General features: G+C 47.7%; 2 protein-coding genes and 1 pseudogene across 3 annotated transcripts; 2 read left to right on the forward strand and 1 right to left on the reverse strand.

Moving 5' to 3' along the window:
- Positions 1-198: 198 nt before the first annotated feature.
- SERINC4 (serine incorporator 4) lies at positions 199-4,806 on the forward strand (the record flags this gene model as incomplete). The annotated part of the gene is given in 13 exon segments (XM_081112532.1): positions 199-300; positions 728-904; positions 1,027-1,205; positions 1,772-1,851; positions 1,968-2,061; positions 2,322-2,533; positions 2,719-2,814; positions 2,915-3,041; positions 3,423-3,495; positions 3,937-3,985; positions 4,127-4,277; positions 4,459-4,642; positions 4,644-4,806. Coding segments are annotated over 13 exon segments (1,554 nt in total). The 3' UTR covers positions 4,674-4,806.
- A 782-nt stretch (positions 4,807-5,588) lies between these two features.
- Positions 5,589-7,391, reverse strand: SERF2 (small EDRK-rich factor 2). The gene is made up of 3 exons (XM_081112521.1): positions 7,279-7,391; positions 6,553-6,661; positions 5,589-5,926 (listed from the first exon to the last, which is right to left on the reverse strand). The coding sequence occupies exons 1-3, from the start codon at positions 7,283-7,285 to the stop codon at positions 5,863-5,865; spliced, it is 180 nt and encodes a 59-aa protein (XP_080968647.1). The 5' UTR covers positions 7,286-7,391; the 3' UTR covers positions 5,589-5,862.
- A 7,271-nt stretch (positions 7,392-14,662) lies between these two features.
- LOC308519535 (keratin, type I cytoskeletal 18-like) lies at positions 14,663-16,559 on the forward strand (annotated as a pseudogene). Its single transcript has 2 exons — positions 14,663-14,675; positions 15,367-16,559. The product of its transcript is annotated as a keratin, type I cytoskeletal 18-like (transcript).
- Positions 16,560-23,496: the final 6,937 nt, after the last annotated feature.

A 23,496-nucleotide genomic window follows, 5' to 3' on the forward strand; every position in this document is an offset into this window, starting at 1 on the left:
GGCCTAAGGGCCCACGCAAGAAAGTAGTTTCACTGGGACCTTTGCATTTACCACAGCCTGGAGGTCGGTGTTCTTTTCCTGATGCTCCTGCCCATTCCGTTTTAGACTGGGTGGCCAGCCCCAGCACCGTGGCAGTCCAATGGGCTGAGGACAAAAGAGAGCTGCTATTTTCTCATCTACCTTCCATCTGGCATAAGGATGGTGGGTGCAAAGGCCATCGCGGGCCCCAGCACCTCCCTCCGCCTGGCACAGCAACACAGTGAAGACAGCAATGTCAGAGTGAATCCTCCCTTCTATCAGGTGAGAAGGTACTTGGGCAGAGGCTTGAAAGCTCCCTCGACAAGAGCTATCTGAAAAGTGGAAGGGAATAGTAGTAAAGCTGGGGAAGAAAGCCCAGGGGAGCCAATAAAGGCCTTCCTTCCCCCTTGGAGGCCCTTCTGCTTCTTTGCCTGTAAGATTACTGATCATTAAACCTCTCCTCCCAGGTTCCCAGTATCAGATGTTTAGGTCTGAGGAAAGGTTACAGACCAGGTGTGGCTTAGGCTTTTAGGACGGTCTGCTCAAGCCTGCCAGAAGTTAAGCTCTTAGAAAGCTCTATTTGATGTCAGTGGAAGTCAATCCCAAATAGCTTGGAAGAAAAGGAAAGGGGAAATTTTAGAACTCAGCCTTAGTTTAAACTCCCACATGCATTAATGTAACCCTAGCCCTGCATCTGCTCTATCCCCAGGTGTCCTGCTGTGGGCCTGTTCCCTGTACCTGCTGCTGCCATTCTAGGTGGCCTCATCTCACAGAGTCCACTTGTAGCCGCCTGTTCTACATAATCCTCCATATGGGTGCCTCAGCAGTCTGCTGCCTGCTGCTGTCAAGAACAGTAGTGGAGAGGGTCTGGGGCAAGGCTGATGGCGTAAGTGTGAGGGGATAGAGTTGCACTGACAAGATTCCGGTTGGGGGCTGGAGACAAATGAGTGGATAATACCCATGGGAAGTAGGTACCTCTCTATGCATGACGACTTGCCCTCCTTCCAGATCCAGATGCCCTCGGGGTTTTGTGCCCATCTGTTTGGCCACTCTCACTGCCCAGTGCTCAGTGGCTCTGGGGCTGTGTACCGAGTTTGTGCAGGAACTGCCACCTTCCACCTGCTGCAGGCTGTGCTGCTGGTCCACCTGCACTCCCCTACCAGCCTTCGGGCACAGCTACATAATAGGTTTGTGTGTACTCTTTGGGTGGGGAGGGAAGTAGACATAAGCTTCAAGGAAATTCCAAGATGAAGTAATAGCATTGTAAAAAGACAGAAACAGGTAGTTTCTTTTTATTTTTTAAAGATTTTTAAAAATTGATTTTGAGAGGGAGGGAGGGATGTTGTTTTGTTGTTCCATTTATTTATGCATTCACTGGTTGATTCTTGTATGTGCCCTGACCGGGTATGGAACCCACAACCTTGGCGTATTGGGATGACCCTCTAACCAACTGAGCTACCTGGCCAGGGCCTGAACTTCCAGTTTCTAAAATGGAGGTGACAGTGGGATTATATGCAAGCCCTGTCAATAGTAAAATGCTGTCCAAATGTTATTTAGGTATCTGAGAGGACCTGGAATCAGCTGCAATGGGCCTGCTTCCAGCTGCTCTCACACAAGACTCCTTTCCTATACTTAGCTGTCTCTTCGCTCCTTCTTCCTAGTCTTGCTTTCTCCTTTGCCTTCCTCAGTCGGCACTACTGTCCACTCTCCTTTGCCTTTTCTTCTGAACCTGTTTTCTTTCCCTGCTAACCAGCTTCTGGCTTCTCAAGCTGCTGTTCCTGCTAGGTCTCTGTGCTGTTGCCTTCTGCATCCCTGATGAGCACCTCTTCCCAGGTACCTTCCATTTCATATCCTGATCAGTAGGCTACAAGATTTTCTAAGGAAAAGAGAGTAGGAAGACAAGGAGTAATATGATCAGCTACATTTTCCCACTGGTCCCCCACGTGCAGCCTGGCATTACATTGGCATCTGTGGAGGCTTCACATTCATCCTGTTGCAGTTGGTGCTTATCACAGCCTTCGCCCATTCCTGGAATAAGAACTGGTAAGGAGCACATAACCCTAACGGCTCTTCCTGGGAATGTTGCCTGACATTACTAGACCCAGCGGGCTTGGGCAAAGGACATGACAGGTCCATGTTCCCTAACTTCTCACTGAACAATATCAAAAAAGCTCAGGAATCTGATAACTCTGGGGGCCAGTTGGGATGGGTAGTCACACCAGTCTTCTGGGAGAGGGGAATAGTTGGTAATGGTAATAAAAAAAGAGTTGGAGCCCGAAGCCATTGCCCACCTGCACCCTTAGGCAGACAGGTGCATTCCAAGACTGTCGCTGGTTCCTAGCCATGCTGCTGGCCACCCTAGCGTTCTACAGCATGGCAGGTGTGGCAGCAGTGTTCCTGTTCCACAACTACACGCACCCGGCTGGCTGCCTGCTCAACAAGATGCTGCTTAGTCTGCACCTTTGTTTCTGTGGCCTCCTCTCCGTCCTCTCCATCGCTCCTTGCATCCGCCTCAGTGGGTACATGCCTTGCAACATTCCAGATTTGGGGGACCTTGAGTATAGCAAATTACATTAGTTTCCCTAATCTATCAATTCTTTGCTTCCCCCAAAGGGTGGGGAAACATTAAGTGGGGTTGGGGGTAGAAATGGAGGAAATTACTACCCTGTAGACTAAAGCAATGATCCCCATTCTGCCCAGAGCAACCTCGTTCTGGCCTTCTACAAGCCTCTATCATCAGCTGTTATATCATGTACCTGACCTTCTCTGCACTGTCCAGCCGACCTCCAGAGAGTGGTAAGGACAGGACCTGGATTCCCCAGGCTAAAACCCCCTTTTTTTTGCTCTTGCCAAATACTTAGTTTTGTTCTTACCACTTTTCTTCTACCCTTCTCAGTAATTCTTCAAGGACAGAATCACACACTGTGTCTGCCTGGCCTGAGTAAAATGGAACCCCAAACACCAGACACTTCTCTGGCAGTGCTGAGTGCTGGCATCATGTATGCTTGTGTGCTTTTTGCTTGGTGCGTAAAAGTGTCAAGGGTAGAGGTATGAGAGAAGGAAAAATGCCCAGGACAGGGAGGGATGGTCAGATTGTCTGGGACCGTGTTTATTTAAACTTTAAAACACGACAAGAGGAAAGCTCTCCATGAACAGAAAGTTTCTAAGAATAGCACTTGTCAGATGATCTGTATAAGAAAAAGGGGGCAAGGGGAATGATATGAGAATTAAAAATACATGCAAAGATTTTAGGGCCCTCGTGTGAAGATTTCTAAATCTTTGGGGGGGAAATGGTTCTAGGAACACAATATCCTCCTGAGTGTTACCAGTTGGCAGTAGGTGCCAGCAGGCAATTCCCTTCTGCTATTTGACTAAACCTGCTTGAGAACTGTATTCTTTCTCAGCAATGAGGCTTCCTACCTGGCTGAAGTATTTGGACCCTTGTGGATCATCAAGGTTTACAACTATGAGTTCCAGGTGAGAATGGAGAGTTTGATATCTCCAGTTCAGTATCGCCAGTTCAGTGCCCCTCCCTCCACACACACACAGACAGACAGACACACATCCTACCAATCTCTACCCAGAAAGCTCAGATTCTAGCTGCTATTACCTTTTATTGAGTACCCACAATGTGCTAGGCACTGTACTACTTTACATACATAATCTCATTTAATATAATCCTCACAACAACCCTGTGAGGTAGGTTATTTGCTCCATTTTACAAATGGAGAAACTGAGGCACAGATTAAACATCTTACCAAAATTCCCATAGCCAGTTATATGCTGGAGCTAGCATTTGAACCCAGGTGTGCCTCTACTTCTTACTCCAGATATTTTCAAAGAAAGGGAGTTTCCTATGTTAATACCTTCACATTCTTTTCAAAGTCATTCCAAAACATGCTGCCTTTTGTTTTACAGAAGCCCTCACTCTGTTTCTGTTGCCCTGAAACAGTGGAGCCAGAGGAAGGTGAGTGTCAAGTGAGGATCCATAAGAAAGTGTAGATTTCTGCAGTGCCAAAGAGCCCTTAAGTGCTTTCACAAAGGAAGCTGGGGGAGGAGGAAGGTGGAAGAGGTATTTCAGCAGCACTGTTGCCCTCCCTCTATTCAGGGCAAAGAGGAGCTGCCAGGCCAGGTGACCAAGAGACCTCTCCAGCTCCTCCAGTGCAAGCCCAGCATCTTTCCTACAGCTATTCTGCCTTCCACTTCGTCTTCTTCCTTGCATCACTCTATGTCATGGTTACCCTTACCAACTGGTTCAGGTAGGATGGGGAAGTAGGCCTGGGATACTCTCCTGAAAACCTAGCTATTGTAGGGACTGAATCAAGGCCAGTCCTCAGGGTTCCCAGGAGACTCACATGGGTCTGCCATAATCTGATGGCTAGGGCAGGTCCGAACGCTAAGGCCCTTCCTATTCTCTAACCGCAGACTTTGGTTCCACAGCTATGAGGGAGCAGAACTGGAAAAGACCTTCACCAAGGGTAGTTGGGCTACCTTCTGGGTCAAGGTTGCCTCATGCTGGGCTTGTGTACTCCTCTATCTATGGCTGCTGCTGGCACCACTCTGTTGGTCCCCCACCCAGAACTCCAAGCCTCCACCTATCTTCAGGCAACAATGTCATCGTATTAGTATCGCCAGATAACAAATATCTATTCTAGGCATTTTTAATACAACTGAGGTTCCCTTGAGGTTGTGCCCCTAGTCTTGGTTCGGGAGAACTGTACAGCCTAGCAAACACCTCAAGGACACAATGGACAGTTAGTTACCTCATTTAGGTTGAAGTCAATACTATGTCTGAATTGGAAAAAGTGCCCAAATATACCCTAATGCCCTGGTCAAGTATCTGACTCACTAGAGCTACCATTACATCTTCACCCCCAACTCAAGAGCTAACTCCCAAGTCTACATACAGCTCAGGAACCACTCTCATGGTGGAGAGGGGGACAGGGAAAGACCAACAGGGACTGAAGGCGTACTTGGCTCGATAAAAAGAAACATAAGCAGTTCAGCCCTGGGCACAGGATATAAGAAGCCCAGAACCCCAGAGCACAGAAAGGAAGGAACACAGAGACTACCCCAGCTTTTAATCCTGATCTTGAGGTCAAAGGAAGTGGGAAGACAGAAACCACCCTCATTCCACACGGACGGGAAGAAGAGAATGTGAACACTTGAAAGCAGCTGACTGTGGGAAGGCGGTGAGCAGCAGGATTTTTGGGCAACTTTCAAGCAAGCAAACAAACGGAGAAAGAATAAGGAAGAGGGGCATAAACTTAGGTCTCGAGCCTTCCTTCTTAGGCCCTCAACTCCATCCTTGGGATGGTGTTAAGGTCTGGGTGGGGGACAAAAATTACAGAAAAGAAGTCCCTATGGTTCTTGGAGGATTCCTCCACCACATGCCCAGAGTACTTCTCTGCTTGTTGTAGTACAATAAAGGATTTCTCTGTGATGTTTCACTTAGGCTACATATCCAAACCTTTTAGGGTCTAACATTCTCTCCCCTTTTCGTGGGAAAGGGCAGCCATTCCTCCATCCCCATCCCCCCCGCAAATCCCCAGTCAAACCAGTCGCTCAAGGAATTACAAAGCTACTTTTAATACTTTGGGGTGAGCCCCACAGGAATAAAAAAACACTGGGAAGTGGTAACCCTCTCACCCCCAGGAGTGGCCCAGGGGGAGAGAGGCTACCTGAGGGGAAGGAAGCACAAAAGGGGCCCGCTGCAGACTCGGGGCAAAGGGAATGCCATCGGTGCTGGGACCTGTGAGCACTACAGGAGGAAACGCGAGCGTGGTGGGACTGGCTCCAGGCACACAGGCGAAGGGCAAGAGGGTTGGACACGAAGCCACAAAGCTACTTGGGTTCCTCCTTCTTCTCGTTTGCCTTTTTCTGCTTCTGCTGCATGATCTCCGAGTCCCTGGGGGTAGAGATGATGGGGCACTGGGAGGTACCAGAGGGCAAAAGGGACAAGATGCAGGGGGGATGAAGGGCACAAAAGGATAAGATGGAAGTGGACGGGACAAAATTCAGCGTGTGGCTGCTGTATTCCCACAGGAGACTAAAAGGAAGGGAGCTGAGGCTCAAAAAAGGGCGATCCGTCTCTATCTGGCTGCTGCCCAAGGGGTCAGAAGTCTGGCCGCACACAAGGCTATTCTGCGCTGAGCACCACACCCAGCCACACTAGTGAAAAGGTGGGGAGAAGGGAGGAGACGCCAACAGCAAGGAGGGCCAAGAGCACAGGGCTGTCGCCGCCACTAAAGCATCTGAAATGTGAAGCTCCCTGCCCTTGCCCTTCAGGTCAGGCCCAGGGGCACTCAGACACCGGACTCCGGCCGGCACCCGCCCCGGCCCGTCCCGTCCCTTCCTGCGAAGCAGCGAGCTAACCATGGAGCGCGGGGAGGAAACGGAGCCCTAGAGGAAGCACTGCGCCCTGCCCCTCGCGACTCCTTCGGTGTCAGCCCCGAGGCAGCGCTCCTCTCTGCTCCAGCCCTCGGCCCGGCCCGAGTCTCACCCCGCCTGCGGTCCTCCCCTCCCAGGGGCTACCTCTGCTTGCGGGCGGCAGCAGAAAGCCCGTCATCTCGGCGCTTTCCCTTCACCGAGTCGCTCTGCTTCTTCATATTCTTCTGGCGGGCGAGCTCGCGCTGGTTACCGCCTAGAGGAAGGAGGCAAGAGGTGAGCCGCGGGGGCCTCCCCGGCCACACACCGGCGACCCCCCAATCTCGCCGGGCGGTCTCCAGCGGGGTCCCAGACTTCACCCCCGGGTCCCGGCACCGGCCCGTTCCGGGGCTGAGGCTGGTGGGGGGCGGGGTGGGGAGAGGGGGCCGAGCTGCCTGCCTGCCTGCCACGGGGCAGGGCAAACTGAAGAGGGGAGGAAAGACAGTCCCGGGGAGCCTGCTGGAGGCGTGTTTCGAGGTTCGTTCGGGGCGGCGTGGGCTCCCAGACAGGTGGGGTGTGTGGAGATGGGGGGTGTGCAGGGGTCGGGTCGCCGTGGGGGCTCTGGGCCTCTCTCCCCGACGCAGGCGTCTCCCCGCGCCGCGGAAGGTCGGGGCGGCCCTCCGCCGGACCCGGGCGTGGGGGCGGGGGGCGAGCGTCTCTCTAGAAGTGGCGGTGGGCAGGGGCCGATTTCCGGGCGTCGAGGGGAGGGTCGCTAAGAGCGCGCCCCGAAAAGGGCCCCGCTGGGGAGGCAGGAGGCGGCCCGCGGCGGGCCTGGGCAGCGCTGCCCGGGGTGGACGGGGGGAAAGGGCCAGGGGAGAGGGGCGCAGCGCTCACGGGTCATGGCGACGGCAGCGGCTCCGACCTGCCTCCGTTGCGTCCCTTCGTTCACTCCGACGTTGCCGGCCCCGCCCCTTTCTCGCAGCGTAACGGAGCCGTTCTCTCCTCCCCGCCTCCCCGCGCCCGGCGCCGGCTCCCATTGGGCAGGAAGAAGCACGTGGGGCCGCGGGCCACGCTGGAGCCGGGGCCGGGGAGGGGCGGGGCTTCGCCGGTCCAGCGCGCGGGGGGCGGGGCTTCCGAGCGGAGCCGCGGGGCGGGCGGGAGAAAGTAGGCCGGTCACGTGGGCGGGGGTGAGGGGCGCGGCTGGCGATGTGGCGCTTCCGCGGGCTCGGGCACGTGATGTGGCGGTGACCTCATGCGGGGACGGCCCGGGACGCGGACGGACTCTCCCGGAGGGAACAGCGGTGGCCGGGGGGCGGGTGTTGGGGGGCCGGGCGGGGCGGCGGAATGGGCCGCCGGTTCCATTGTCAGAACTCCGCGACTGAGTTTGGCGCTGTTACTTAGAATACCCCACGGCCCAGTTAGCCCCTTGCGTTGTCCACGTGCGAGTATGTAAAAGCATGTACAGCGCAACTTCCGAGACCCCATTGCCACCGCACTGTCCCGCTGCCCCAACCCCTCTAATACAGAAATTCGCGGCACACCCCGTGTGTCCTAAAACTTTGGTCTTGCCCGTTTCCCCACGGAAACTTTAAATGTGAAGATGCAATGGCTTAGAAGTGTTGGAGGACCCCCAAAATCGGGCTGTGGAGTTGGATTCGGGACTAAGAGGTTGGACAATGTACACATGTCCGTGTCTCACTACACTGTCTCCGCCGGCACTGTCTCTGCCTGTCTTTCGCAGGCAGCTGAATAGGGCGCGAAGCTTACGTTTCCCACGAAACTGACTCTCATTTCTAGCTCCATTCATCCACAAAACTCCCCGCCGGCCCTGAGGAATTCATTGGGAAAAGGAGACATGCTTAGGAAACATCACAGGGAAGAACTAGTTGTGAAATTTTTTTTTTTTTTTTTTTTTAGGCTCACCGGAGGATATGTTTTTATTGGTTTTAGAGAGAGAAGAGAGAGAAACATCGTTTAGCCACCTCCCTTGCTCTACTGCGGATGAAACCCTCAACCTGAGTATGTTCCCTGACCTGGAATCGAACCTGCGACCTTTCAGTGCCTGGGAGGACACTCCGGCAGAGCCACACCCAGCAGGCTGGTTGTGAATTTTAACTTGTGATTTTGTCCAACTAGCTCCCATAGCAGAACCCGCTTGCGGCTGTAACTTCAAACCGGCTTCTCCCGCAACACAGAGTCGAAGGGAAGGCAATAAACCTCAGTGCCATCCTCATAATTTTTGCCATACCTCAGTATCACTTGAACTACTGCCAAATAATTAACTTTTTTTGTATACGTCTTAAATGAAGCATGTAAGTCAAACCTCATATTCCTTTAGAAACTTAAAATCAGTACCACTTGTCCAAAAGCAGAAAATAACTATAAAAATAAATGCAATAAAAATGAAATATATTATTAAATTCTACCCCAAAATATCATTGTTAAAGATGCTGATGCCCCCCTGGCTGGTGTGGCTCGGTTGGTTGAGCATCGTCCTTGTGCGCTGAAAGGTCACAGGTTGGTTTCCTGGTCAGAACACATGCCCAGGTTGCCTCTCTTTTTTTTTCTTTTTATCCTCACCTGAAGATATGTTTTTACTAATTTTTTTTAGAGAGAGAGAGAGAAACATCGATGTGTGAGAGAAACATCGATTGGTTGCTTCCTGTACTCACAATCAAACCTGCAACATTTTGGTGCAAGGAAGGATGCTCCAACCCACTGAGCAACCCAGCCAGGGCCTGCCCTCTCTTTCTTAAAAAGCGAAACTAACAAATGTTAGAGAAGTAATAAGGCATAAGTCTTCTAAACTGAAGCTTTCTCTTGACATAATCAGAAGATTGAAAAGCATTTACTTTTTATACTTTCAATGTTATTCCGTGTGCTATGTCTTTTTCAAAAATATTTTTTATTGATTTTATTAATTTACTAGAGGCCGGTGCATGAGATTCGTGCACTGGGGGCGGGGGGGTGTCCCTCAGCCCTGCCTGCACCCTCTCACAGTCCAGGGCTCTTGCAGTCCGGGACTCCTCGGTCCTTACCGCCCTCCTGCAGCGGAAGTTGAACTCCCACCACTGCCACTGCACTCGCCAGCTGTGTGCCCGGCTTCTGGCTGAGTGGTGCTCCCCCTGTGGGAGTGCACTGACCACCAGGGGGCAGCTCCTGGTTGAGCGGCTGCACCCTGGTGGTCAGTATGTGTCATAGCGACCAGTCGTTCTGCCGTTCAGTCAATTTGCATATTATGCTTTTATTATATAGGATTTTTAATCCTCACCTGATTGATTTTTAGAGAAAGTGGAATAGAGAGGGAAAGACAGAGAGAAATATTGATGTGAGAGAAACACATCGATTGGTTGCCTCCTACATTCGCCCTGACCAGAGCCGGGGCCTGGGAGGAGCCTGCAACCAAGGTACATGCCCTTGACTGGAATCAAAACCTGGACCCTTCAGTCTGTAGGCCCACACTCTACTCACTGAGCCAAACCGGTTAGGGCAATTTTTGTTAATTTTAGGAAGGAAGGGAGAGGAAGAGAGAGACAGACAGAAACATCAATGATAAGAGAGAATCATTGATTGGCTGCCTCCTGCACACTCCACACTGGGGATTGAGCCTGAAACCTGGGCATGAGCCCTGACCTGGAATGGAACCATGACCTCCTGGTTCATAGGTCAACCTTCAACCACTGAGCCATGCTGGCCAGGCAGTATGTCTCTTTCTATCTCTTTCAATTTTCAACCTTTTTTATCTCATGGCATACATAAACTAATTACTAAAATTCTGCAGCACACCAAAAAATATATATTTTTTGCCTATCTGACAAAAAAAATCAAATAATTCTGATTTATTCACACTGGATAGCTATTGTGTTGGCTGTTGTCATATTTTTATTTGACAATCTAAGGGAAAAGATGTCAGTGCCCTTGACTAAATACTCAGGGATTGATTGCATGTTTTTAAAGTTCTTGCACACACTGGTTGAAAATCGCTGCTCTATACTAACTAAAATTACTTCTCATACCTTCAGTAGCACATATTCCACCCTTTGGTATATGCTAAATGTAACCAAAGTGGCCCACATAATAATGTAACAAATCCTGACTCTGCTGCTTACTGGATTTAATTTTAGACACCTATTTTCTCCATATTTGAATTACATTTGTATGAAAAATAGAAATAATATTGTTGTGTAAAAGGTTAATAACTTGATATAAAGGGCCTGGCCCATAATAGGCATTTGGTTAATGTGTCCTCCATTTTCCTTTTTCAAGTCCTAAAAATTCTTCCTTCTCCAAATTTCTCTAACCCATCTGTGGTAGCTAGTCTTTGAGTCGGCCCCTAATGATCCCACCCTCCTGGTATTCCACCTCTACCACACTGAATCAAGGTTGGTCTGTGACTAATAGATTATGGCTATGTCATTTATGATGCTAAATTATAAGAGACATTGTGACTTCTGTGTTCATCTCTCTCTTAGATCATTGGCTGTGAGAGGAGCCAGCTGCCATGTCTTGAGGAGGGGCCCACATAGTTAAGAACCAAGGCCCTGGGTCAACAGCTAATGGGGAAAGAAAATACCTCCATTTAAACTCAGCACAGAGTTGAGAATTAGGGAACAGAGAGGATGAAGACCCAAGTCTCTGAAGCAGAGAAGGAAGAGGGTCAGGATTTAGGGACCCCAGATATAAAGTGAGAAGATGAGGAAACCGGACTTATAGGGTGGAGACATCACCTGCAGACCCACAACAACAATCTGACCATGATTCATAAGAATTTGGGCTATTTGGCTTCCCAGCCCCAGGCTCCCAAAGGATCCAAGCTACATGTGTCCCCTTATATGCAGAGAAGCCACAGAACAAGCCCTATGGGGAAAACTGAGCCAGCCAGAGGTGAGTGAAATAATGTAGGATGAGGAAGAAAGTTTTCTTTGGCACCTGTTACTTCCTTATCAACTTTAGTAGCTCAGGTGGGTGAGAGTGGCATAACCCTGTAACCAGTCTCCTCTTATCAATTGACCTCACCCTACCCCATGTCCAAGAGTCTAATTCCCATCTTATTGGAACCTAGATCTCCAGTCTAATTTTTCAAGGAGTTGCTCAAAAAATTCATTCATTCTCTCATAAATATTCTTTGTGTTGTACACCAATTATGTGTCAACTATTATATTAGGTACTAGAGGCCTGGTACATGAAATTCATGCACTGGGGGAGGGGGAGTGTCCCTCAGCCCAGGCTGTGCCCTCTTGCAGTCCAGAACCCCTTGAGGGATGTTTGCCTGCCGGCATAGGCCCGATTCCCTCAGAGATCGGGCCTAAGCCAGGAATTGGACATCCCTCTCACAGTCCAGGACCCCTCAATCCTTATCACCTGCCTTCTCGCTGCTCCCTACCGCTTGGCTTACTGCTCCTTAGCGCTGCCATGGAGGTAGGAGAGGCTCCCACCACCGCCACTGCGCTTGCCAGTGTGAGTCCAGCTTCTGGCTGAGCGGCACTTTCCCTGTGGTAGTGCACTGACCAGCAGGGGGTAGCTCCTTGTTGAGTGTCTGCTCCTTGGTGGTCAGTGCGCATCATAGCGGCCCATTATTCTGGTCGTTCCACTGTAACAGTCACTTAGGCTTTTATTATATAGACTAGAGGCCCGGTGCACAAATTCGTGCACAGCTGGGAGAAGGAGCCACAGGCGGTTGGCTGGTCAGCCCCGCCCCCTTGTTGAACTCCCAGTTGAACTCCAGGTTGGACTCCCAGTCAAGGGGACAATTTGCATATTAGCTTTTTATTATATAAGATTAGGCATATATTCGTTCCTGGGTTTCAGCACCAAAAAATAAGATTAGGCATATAGTGATGAACAAAACATATATCTCTATATTCATGGAACATTGTATTGAGAGGAAATAGCTCTCATATATATATATATATATATATATATACACATACATATATATATATGCACATATATACAGACATATGTATTTCTGTATATATGTGTATATGATATATATATACACACACAGAAATTATAATAACTGCTTTAAAGGAAAAGGATTCTATGTAAGGATGATATTCAAAATATTTAACTGGGTGCACACAGCATAAGCACCTACCAATCAAAACAGATTTCAGTGTAATCTGAATTAAGACTAACCGTGTCACCCAGCCGGCATGGCTTAGTGGTTGAGCATCGACCTACGAACCAGGAGGTGACGGTTCAATTCCAGGTCAGGGCATATGCCCAGGTTGCGGACTCGATTTCCAGTGTGGGGCATGTAGGAGGCAGCCTATCAACGATTTTCTCTCATCTTTGATGTTTCTATCTCTCTCCCCCTCTTCCTTCCTCTTTGAAATCAACAAAAAATATATTTTAAAAAAGATTATCTGTGAACAATTCTTCTACCTGTCCTGGTAAGAAATTATAGTACTGCTGGTTTTATGCAGGGAGTATACCTGTAGACCCTGTAGATCAGGGGTCCTCAAACTTTTTAAACAGGGGGCCAGTTCACTGTCCCTCAGACCGTTGGAGGGCCGGACTATAGTTAAAAAAAAAAAACTATGGCCAAAACCGGTTTGGCTCAGTGGATAGAGCGTCGGCCTGCGGACTGAAGGGTCCCAGGTTCGATTCCGGTCAAGGGCATGTACCTGGGTTGCGGGCACATCCCCAGTGGGAGATGTGCAGGAGGCAGCTGATCGATGTTTCTCTCTCATCGATGTTTCTAACTTTCTATCGCTCTCCCTTCCTCTCTGTGAAAAATCAATAAAATATATTTAAAAAAAAAACTATGAACAAATTCCTGTGCACACTGCACATCTTATTTTGAAGTAAAAAAACAAAACGGGAACAAATACAATATTTGTATTGGCATGTGGCCCGTGGGCCGTAGTTTGAGGACCCCTGCTGTAGATTATAACTTTGATTAGGGAGGTGAAACAAGTGATATTTGAGCTGAAGCAAAAGGATGAGGAGTTAGCTGGGCCAAGGGAAAAGGGGCTGGGAGAACATTTCAGGAGAAGGAAGGACCTAAAGCCCTGCTTCCTCAATCCATTTTATCAAGAGCCTGCCTACTGGATAGGTAGTAGGCAAGTCACTGATGCCTAGTGAGCAGGGTGGAGTTAAACCAGGTCAGGAAGTAGGTATGGCAGTGGCATGATCTGAGTTACTACTGCTAACACCACCACTAGCTAACATTTTTTAAATTTTTATTGATTGATTTTTAGAAAAAGGGAAGAGAAAGAGAGCGAAACATTGTTTCACTTATTTATGTATTCATTGGTTGCTTTGTGTGTGTGATCTGACTGAAGGTTGAACCCACAACCTTAGCAACCTTAGTAAATGAGGACAACGCTCTAACCAACTGAGCTACCTGGCCAGGGCATTTATTGATTGACTGATATTAGAAAAAGAAATGGAGAGAGACAGAGAGAGATGGAAATATTGATTTGTTGCCCTCGCTGGTTTGGCTCAGTGGATAGAGCGTCAGCCTGCAGACTGAAAGGTCAAGGGCATGTACCTTGGTTGTGGGCACATCCCCAGTGGGAGGTGTGCAGGAGGCAGCTGATCGATGTTTCTCTCTCACTGATGTTTCTAACTCTCTATCCCTCTCCCTTCCTCTCTGCAAAAAAAATCAATAAAATATATTTAAAAAGAAAAAAAAGAAATATTGATTTGTTGTTCCACTTATTTATGCACTCATGGTTGATTCTTGTAAGTGCCCTGAACAGGGATCAAACCTACAACCTTGGCGTATTGGGACGACCCTCTAACCAACGGAGCGGCCTGGCTCGGGCGACTAGCTAACATTGAGTGAGTGCTTATTAAGTGTGCTTTTCTTACTTGAGCCTCAATGACTTTTTGAGATGTCATCATCCCCTCTCTACCAGTTTATAAACCTTGGAACAGGCAGGTTACTCGTAGGTAACTTACCCAAGGAAACTCAGACAGTAAAGGCCGAGAGCCTAACCCTGTCTGTGCTCTTCATCAGCAGGGTGTAAATTCGGAAGCGACCAGTCGGTGGGAGGAAAATGAAACACAACAGATAATCGGAAACGGGGAGAGCAGTCAGGAGGCTGTCACAGGCATCCAGGACGCGAGGCCTCGTTTTGTAACAGATAACTGAAATGTAGCTCAGACCAGTTTGGGCAAACGGGAGAATTTGTTGGTTTATAGAACCAAATTGTGGGCTGGACTGTGGCTGACACTAGGGAAAATTAAAACCAGTGAAAAGGAGGTGCCTCCATGTCTCCTGTCTTGCTTTATTTTCTCAGACCCAGATTTCTTGACATGATAGGAAATGGCCGTCAGTGGTACCTGCCTTCACGTCGCACAGCTTGTCCAAGAGAGAGGGTCTGAGTCTCTTCCTTTAGTTTCTGTGTTTAAAATCCCAGGGCTCTGACGGATCAGTGCCTATTCTCGCGGTGGGAAGGTGGGTGTGCAGCAGGATATAATGAGAGCTACCTCCCAGCAAAATCACATGATTAATATGGGAAGGAACAGAGTTATCAGAGAAAGGGCGTTTGTCCCCCCCCTCCCCCCGGAAAAAAAAACAACACAGGATACTAGACAAATAAAAGATACCCACTACATCAGGGAGGAAAAGATAGCCACTTGGACTAAAATGGTGGCAGCAGAAATGGAAAAAGTGTGCAGTTTCAAAATATATTTTGGAGATTCAATGATGGAGGAAGATACTGTTGTTTCCTGAGTTCATTCATTTCTTTATGAAATATTAGCTGTATACTTATGTGCCAGACACTTTTAGACACTGGCTGTAATTCAGGTCTCTGAATTCATGAAGTTGACACTTACTGGAGGAGACTGACAATTCTCAAGTAAACAAACCAAACAATATAGAATGACAACTTGTGTTAAGTGTTAAAAGAGAAACAAAGGTGTGAGGATGAAGAGTAACAGGGGAACTGCTGCCTGAAGGTGAGTCTCGGCTTCTCGCGTTCCTCCCTGGACAACGTGAGCTTCAGCTTCTCCTCAAACTACCAGACTCCCTGCAGCCGCTCAGCTACTGGGTCCAGCCAACCAGCAGCACGGCCAGCATCTATGCAGGTGAGGCGCTCAGGCTCCCAACTCTCCATGTCCCACTCCACCAGTGTGCAGAGTGGCTGGGGGTCTGGGGGCCTCGCTGTGGGGATGGCCGTGGGTCTAGCAGGCACAGGGTGCATCCAGAGCGAGAAGCAGACTATGCAATGCCTGAACGACTGCCTGGCCTCCTACCTGGAGAGGGTGAGAAGCCTGGAGGCTGATAATTGGAGTCTGGAGATCAAAATCTGGGAACACCTGGAGAAGAAGGTCAGAGACTGGAGGCATTATTTCAAAACCATTGAGGGCTCAGATCTTTGCAGGGTCTGTGGGCAATGCCTGCATTGTTCTACAGCCTGACAGTGCCTGTCCTGCTGCTGCTGACCTCAGAGTCAAGTATGAGACAGCGTTAGCCGTGCTTCAGTCTGCGGAGAGTGACATCAATGGGCTGCGAAAGGTCCTTGATGACACCAATATCACTCGACTGCAGCTGGAGACAGAGATCGAGGCTCTCAAGGAGGAGCTGATCTTCATGAAGAAGAACCATGAGGAGGAAGTAAATGGTTTACAAAACTAGATTAAGTTCACTGTGGAGTTGGCTGCCCCCAAATCTCAGGACCTCAGCAAGATCATGGCAGACATCCCAGCCCAGTATGATGAGCTGACTCGGAAGAACCAAGAGAAGCTAGACAAGTACTGGTCCCAACAGATCGAGGAGAGCACCACAGTGGTCACTTGCAGACCGCTGAGATAGGAGCTGCTGAGATGACAATCACAGTCCTTGGAGATTGACCTGGACTCGATAAGAAGTCTGAAGGCCGGCTTGGAGAACAGCCTACGAGAGGTGGAGATGTGCTATGCCATGCAGGTGGAGCAGCTCAACAGGATCCTACTGCACCTAGAGTCAGAGCTGGCCCAGGCCCAGGCTGAGGGGCAGCGCCAGACCCGAGTACAAGACCCTATTGAACATCAAGGACAAGCTGGAGTTTGAGGTCGCCACCTACCGCCGCCTGCTGGAAGAAGGGGAGGACTTCCATCTTAGTGTTGCCCTGGACAGCAGCCAGTCCGTGCAATCCATTCAGAAGACCACCACTCGCAGGATTGTGGATGGCAAAATAGTGTCTGAGGTCAACGGCACCAAAGTTCTAAGGTGTTAAAGGCAACAAAAGTGTGGCGCCCCTTGGGGAGGGGTAAGAGGCCAATAAAAAGTTCAGAGATAAAAAAAAAAAAAGAGTAATGGGAAACCCATTTCTGCAGTGACATTTAAACTGAGGCCTGAAGCCAGTTTTAGGAAAGTAGACAAGGGTTCCAGCAGTGCAGTTTAATCAATACACAGACAATGGGAACAGCATATTCCAAGGCCCTGAGTGGAGAACAAATTTGGATAATTAGATTAATTTGAATGACCACATACTGAAATGACCCAGTGCCTTGCTTGTAGAAATGACTAGCCAATAGCACTGGAGAAAAAAACTGTTAACATGAAAACAAGTCAAAACAAAACAGAAACAGAAAATAAATTCTCAGAGAATATAGAAACAATTCCAGGAACAAAAGAAAATGGGAGGGGGGACTATAATTAGTATCCTTAGAGATGACTAGAATATTGAACAAGAGAGCTATAAAAACAAACATCCAGAGAATAATAAAAAGTTACTGGAGCTCTGACCAGTTTGGCTCAGTGGATAGAGCGTCGGCCTGCGGACTCAAGGGTTCCAGGTTCAATTCCGGTCAAGGGCATGTACCTTGGTTGCGGGCACATCCCCAGTAGGAGGTGTGCAAGAGGCAGCTGATCGATGTTTCTCTCTCATTGATGTTTCTAACTCTCTACCCCTCTCCCTTCCTTTCTGTAAAAATATCAATAAAATATATTTTTAAAAAGTTACTGGAAATTAAAAATATGATAGCTGAGAGAAAATATCAATAGAAGGGTTGGAAAATATAAGTTGAATAAATATTCCAGGCCCTGACCGGGTAGCTCAGTTGGTTAGAACAGCATCCTGATACCTCAAGATTGTGTGTTCGATCCCCGGTCAGGGCACATACAAGAATCAACTAAATAAGTGGAACAACAAAAATTTATCTCTCTCAAATCTATCAATAATAAAAAACAAGAAAAAATATTCTAGAAAACTGGACAAAAAAGTGATAGATAATAGGAGAGGAGGAAAAAGAAAACTATAGAGTCAACTAAGGAATCTCCAGCATCAATTTATATGAATTTCAGGATGAGAGGGAAGTAAAACAAAAATTGAGGGGATCTATTGAGTGCTCAGCACATGGAATGAGAAAAGATCTACCACATATCAGAACACTGGAGTCAAAGAGAGCACCCTAAAGGCTTCTGAGACATAAACAGGTCACCAAGGATGGATATTCACAATGACTTCAGACTTGTCAGCAGCAACACTGGTAGCCAAAAGACAATGGAGCAATGTCATCAAATATCTGAAGAAAAATAACTAACAACCTAGAATTTTTCACCCAGCCAATCTATCAGTTAATTATGAGAAAAAAATTAAAATATATTTTTATTGATTTTAGAGAGAGGAAGGGAGAGGGATAGAGAGATAGAAACATTGATCCCATCAGCTTCCTCCTGCATACCCGCTACTGGGGATCAAACCTGCAACCTGAGCACATGCCCTGACCAGGAATTAAACCATCACCTCCTGCTTCATGGGCCAGTGCTCAACCACCGAGCCACATTGGCTGAGCTATGTATGAGAATTTGTAGTCTCAAAGAAATTATCTACCAAGCACCCCTTTCAGGAAGCTAATGGAGATGTACTCCACCAAAATAAGAGTAAACAAATAAACAAAAGTCATAGAAACCAGGAAAAAGGGTATCCAACGTAGGAGATAAGTGAAGGATATATGCTGGTTGCTGGTAAAGGATCCAAGACCAATAGCTTTGCAGTAGGCTTAGAGAACAACCATCTCAGATTGGAGCAGGAAGGTGAAATGTTTTGGAGGCATATATTTGTGTAAGGAAAAAAAATGATAAAACTGATAAACTCTTTGATTGTATCTGAACATATTGAGAGGAGATTTCTAGAAGAGAGTATGAGAATTAATTGATAAGTACATAGATAGTTAAGTAAATAAATTAAAAAAGAATTATTAATTTCAGGGGAAAAGGGGATATAAACAGTACATTAAGTGTCACAGCTTGAAAATAACATTTACACACTTATAAGTTGTAAACATTCAATATTGATTTAACAAAAGTAACATTACTATATTAGGAGAATAGAGAGAAGGTACAAGCATATTCATGTGGAGGATGAGAGCATGAAGTTCTCATATTAAAAATAGAAGTCAGTGTATATTTGAAACTTACCCAGCTGGCATGGCTCAGAAGTTGAGCATCGAACTATGAACTGGGAGGTCACGGTTCGATTCCTGGTTAGGGCTCATGCTGGGCTTGCGGGCTTGCAGGCTTGAAACCCAGAGTGGGGCATATAGGAAGCAGCCAATCAATGATTCTCTCTCATCATCGATGTTTCTATCTCTCTTCTCTTCTCCCCTCCTCTCTGAAATAAATAAAAATACATTTTTTTAAATCTGAAACTTAAAAAACAAGAAATGGTGTGATATTTAGAAAAAGCAATAAATGGCAGAAGAATCAGCTAAGAGTTGTAATCTCCTTTACACATTGGGAAGCAGAGTGGGATAAGGATTTTTTGTTGTTGTTTTTGTTTGTTTTTTTTTAGGATTTTTAAAAAATTTATCTTTATTGTTGAAAGTATTCCAGATGTCCCCCTTTTTTCCCCATTGATCCCTTCCACCCCACACCCATCCCCCCATTGTAAGTAATAAAAAACATATAATAAAGAACATGTATGTACATGTGTAACTTTCATAAAAACAAATAAATATTTAATTTAAAACCCAATCATGGCCCAGCCCATGTGGCTCAGTGATTGAGCATCGACCCATGAACCAGGAGATCGTGGTTTGATTCCTGGTCAGTGCACATGCCTGGGTTGTGGGCTTGATCCCCAGTAGGGGACATGTTTCTAGCTCTCTCTCTCTCTCTCTCTCTCTCTCTCCCCCTCTACATCTCTCTGAAATCAATAAAAATATATTAAAAACAAAACCAACCATGGTAAGGAATGAAATCCTAGGAGGAGAGAGCAGAATAAGAGGTCTTGGTACTGATCTTTTAGGAAACCTTCATTTACCATCATCCTCACCTCCCACTGCTCCCCCTGCCCCACCCCCGTTCTTCTCCCCAGCAAACCATAAGTCTGGATTGAGAGAAGAAAGTGTTGATAGAAAGAAACAGATAAACATCCAGGAACAGGTCCAGAGACAAAGATACCTAGGATAGGAGAAGAATGCAGAAAGAGTGTGGGCTAGAGTTATCCCCACAGAAAAGGTGGCTTTGCATTGGGAGCAGGTTCTAAATCCTGGAAGGCTCAGGGCTGACAGAGGTGTCCATTCTTGAAGAGCTGCTAAATATGGATCAGGAAATGCCTGAGGAGGGGAGCTAAGGCACTTTACCTTGGGCTTCTTCGGGCCTGGGTGATGACATCTCACCCCTGACTACTGGTGCTCCTGAATAGCTCCTTGCTTCCACCAAGCACCTCCTCCCCATCTTACCTGCCTTTGTGAACAAATCATGAGCAAAGCTGAGGTCTCAGAGCAGCACCTCCTTCCGCATACCTCTGCTTCTCCCTTGGCTCAATACCTCTGCTTCTCCCTTGGCTCAGCTGAACTGCATTTGTATTATGCAGGCATTCATCCATTCTATCCTCTGTCCTTCTCTCCTTTGAGAGACACCAGGGGATAATGCAAGTTTCCAACCCTTCCCACTTCCAATTCTCTTCTCTGCTTCTCACTCTCTGCTTACTAAACTCCAGGTATTTATCTGTTCCCATCAAGAGTTCCTTTCTAGTTCTCCCTCACCCTTTGACAGAGAAAGGGAAAACAAACAAAATATATAAATACTAGAGGCCCAGTGCACAAAATTCATGCAGGGGGAGGGAGGGGTGTACCTCAGCCCAGCCTGCACCCTCTCCAATCTAGGACCCCAGTGGGATCAGGCCTAAACGGGCAGTCGGACATCCCTCTCACAATCCAGGACTGCTGGCTCCCAACTGCTCGCCTGCCTGATTGCCCCTAACCACTTCTGCCTGCCAGCCTGATCACCCCCTAATCACTCCCCTGCCAGCCTGATCGATGCCTAACTGCTCCCCTGCTGGTCTGATTGCCCCTAAATGCCCTCCCCTGCTGGCCTGGTCACCCCTAACTCTCCTCCCCTGCATGCCTGGTTGCCCCCAATGGCCCTTCCTGCTGGCCCGATCACCTTTAACTTCCCTCCCTTGACAGCCTGGTCATCCCTAACTGCCCTCTCCTGCTGGCCCGATTGCCCCTAACGGCCCTCCCCTGAAGGCCTGGTCACCCCCAACTGCCCTCCCTGTATGCCTTGTCCCTCCCAACTGCCCTCCTCTGCTGGCCTGGTCTCCCCCACAACTGCCCTCCCCTGCAGGCCTGGTCACCCCCCAACTGCCCTCCCCTGTATGGCGTGTCCCTCCCAACTGCCCTCCTCTGCTGGCCTGGTCCCCCCCGCAACTGCCCTCCCCTGCAGGCCTGGTCACCCCCAACTGCCCTCCCCTGCTGGCCATCTTGTGGTGGCCATATTGTATATTGTATGTTGGAGTGATGGTCAATTTGCATATTACCCCTTTATTAGATAGGATATTATATACAATGGAATCTTATTCAGCCTTAAAAAGGAAGGAAATTCTGACACATGGATGCATCTTGAGGACATTATGCTAAGTGAAATAAGCCAGTCACAAAAAGAAAAATACTTTATGATGCCACCATGAGGTATCTAGAGTAGTCAAATTCATGGAAAACAGAAAGAAGAAGGATGGTTACCAGAGGCTGGGAGGAATATGAAATGGGGGGGAACTTGTTTAATGGGTATCGAGTTTCAGTTTTGCAAGAAGAAAGGAGTTCTGGAGATTGGCTGCACAACAATGTGAATGTACTTAACAATACTGAATTTACACTTAAAAATGATGAAGATGGCTCTGGCTGGTGTGGTTCAGTGGTTTGAGTGCTGGCCTGTGGACCGAAGGGCCACTGGTTCCATTTCTGGTCAAGGGCAATTACCTCAGTTGCAGGTTCACCAGCCCTGGTAGGGGCGTGTGCAGGAGGCAACCAATCGATGTGTCTCTCTCCCGTCAATGTTTCTCTTTCTCTCCTCTCCCCCCTCTTCCGTCCCTTCTACTCCCTCTAGAAATCAATGGGAAAAAATATCCTCAGGTGAAGATTAAAAAAAGAGACAGAATTCAAATGCTATAGAATTCACCCATTTGAAGTGTAGTGCACAATTTAATGGCTTTTAGTATAATCACAGATATGTGCAACCATCAGCACGGTCAATTTTAGAAAACTTTTATCACAATGGCCAATTTTTTTTTTTTTTAAATATATTTTATTGATTTTTTACAGAGAGGAAGGGAGAGAGATAGAGAGTTAGAAACATCGATGAGAGAGAAACATCGATCAGCCGCCTCCTGCACATCTCCTACTGGGGATGTGCCCGCAACCCAGGTACATGCCCTTGACCGGAATCGAACCTGGGACCTTTCAGTCCGCAGGCCGACGCTCCATCCACTGAGCCAAACCGGTTTCGGCACAATGGCCAATTTTAAATCTTCATTTTACTTGGCCTATCCACAGCATTTGACACACTTGATCAATCCCTTCCCCTCTAAACATTTTTTTCACTTCACTTTCAGGACATCACACTCTCTTGGTGTTCTTGGTGCTTCTCCTTCCTCACTGGCCATTTCCTTTCAATTGGCTTGGCTTTTCTTCACCCTGACCTCTTTCTAGAGATTGGAGTGCCCAGGGCTCTCTTCTATCTTCTTGGGTGATCTCATCCAGCCTCATGGCTTTAAATACCACCTATATGTTTAGTAGCAAATGTGTGTCATTAGAGACCAAGGCTAAAATCATCCACACCCTCGCATTTCGAATTACTGTATATGGATGTGAAAGTTGGACAGTGAAGAAGGCTGATAGGTAAAATAATGATTCATTTGAAAGTTGGTGTTGAAGAGAGTTCTATGGATACTCGGGCCTAGACCAACAGGAAGATGAACAAGCAGGTAGTAGAGCAAATCAATCCTGAAAAGTTTCTGGATGCAAAAATGACAAAACTGAAGCTGTCCTATTTCAGGCACAAAATTAGATGTCAGGGTTCTCTGGAAAAGATAATAAAGTTTGGAAAAACTGAAGGCAACAAGAAAAGAGGAAGATCACATATGAGAGGAACTGACGCCATAAAAGAAGCCTGTAGCATGATGCTACAGGAGCTGAGTAGGGCTTTGAGGACAGGACACTCTGGACGTCTCTCATTCATAGGGTTGCCGGGAGTTGGAGCTGACTCAATGGCACATAACGCACACATATGTTTTGTATTACCAAGTCTGCACCTCTAGCCCAAGACATCTTGCACCTGCTCCCAAATTGTTTATATAAATGCCTGCCCATGTGGATTCTAGGACAACTCAGCATAGTCAGAACTAACACTATTCCACATGCAGTCTTCCCTTCCTCAGTCGATGACAATTTCACCTTTCTAGTGTTCTGGCCCCAAATCCTTGTTATCCTTTTTTTATTTTATTTTTTATTTTATTTTATTTTATTTCAGGGAGGAAGGTAGAGAGAGAAAAACATCAATGATGAGAGAGAATCATGTATAGGCCGCCCCCTGCATACCCCTCACTGGGGATCGAGTCCGCAATCTGGGCATGTGCCCTTGACCGGAAGCTGATGCTCTATCCACTGAGTCAAACCAGCCAGGGCATTCCTTGTTATCCTTAATGACATTTGTCTCTCACATACCACATTCAATCCACCAGGAAATTCTCTACCCTCAACATATCCAGAACCCTATCCCTTCTCCCATGTGCTTTGTTATCCACTGGTACAAGCTGCCACCATCTCTAGCCTGGATTACTGCTATAGCCACCTAACAGGTCATACTGCTTTTATACTTGTTCCCCTAGTCCAGTGGTCGGCAAACTCATTAGTCAACAGAGCCAAATATCAACAAGTACAACGATT

This window comes from Myotis nattereri (genome assembly GCF_964212035.1).
Source record: "Myotis nattereri genome assembly, chromosome: 1".
In the NCBI taxonomy this organism is placed as follows: Eukaryota; Metazoa; Chordata; class Mammalia; order Chiroptera; family Vespertilionidae; genus Myotis; species Myotis nattereri.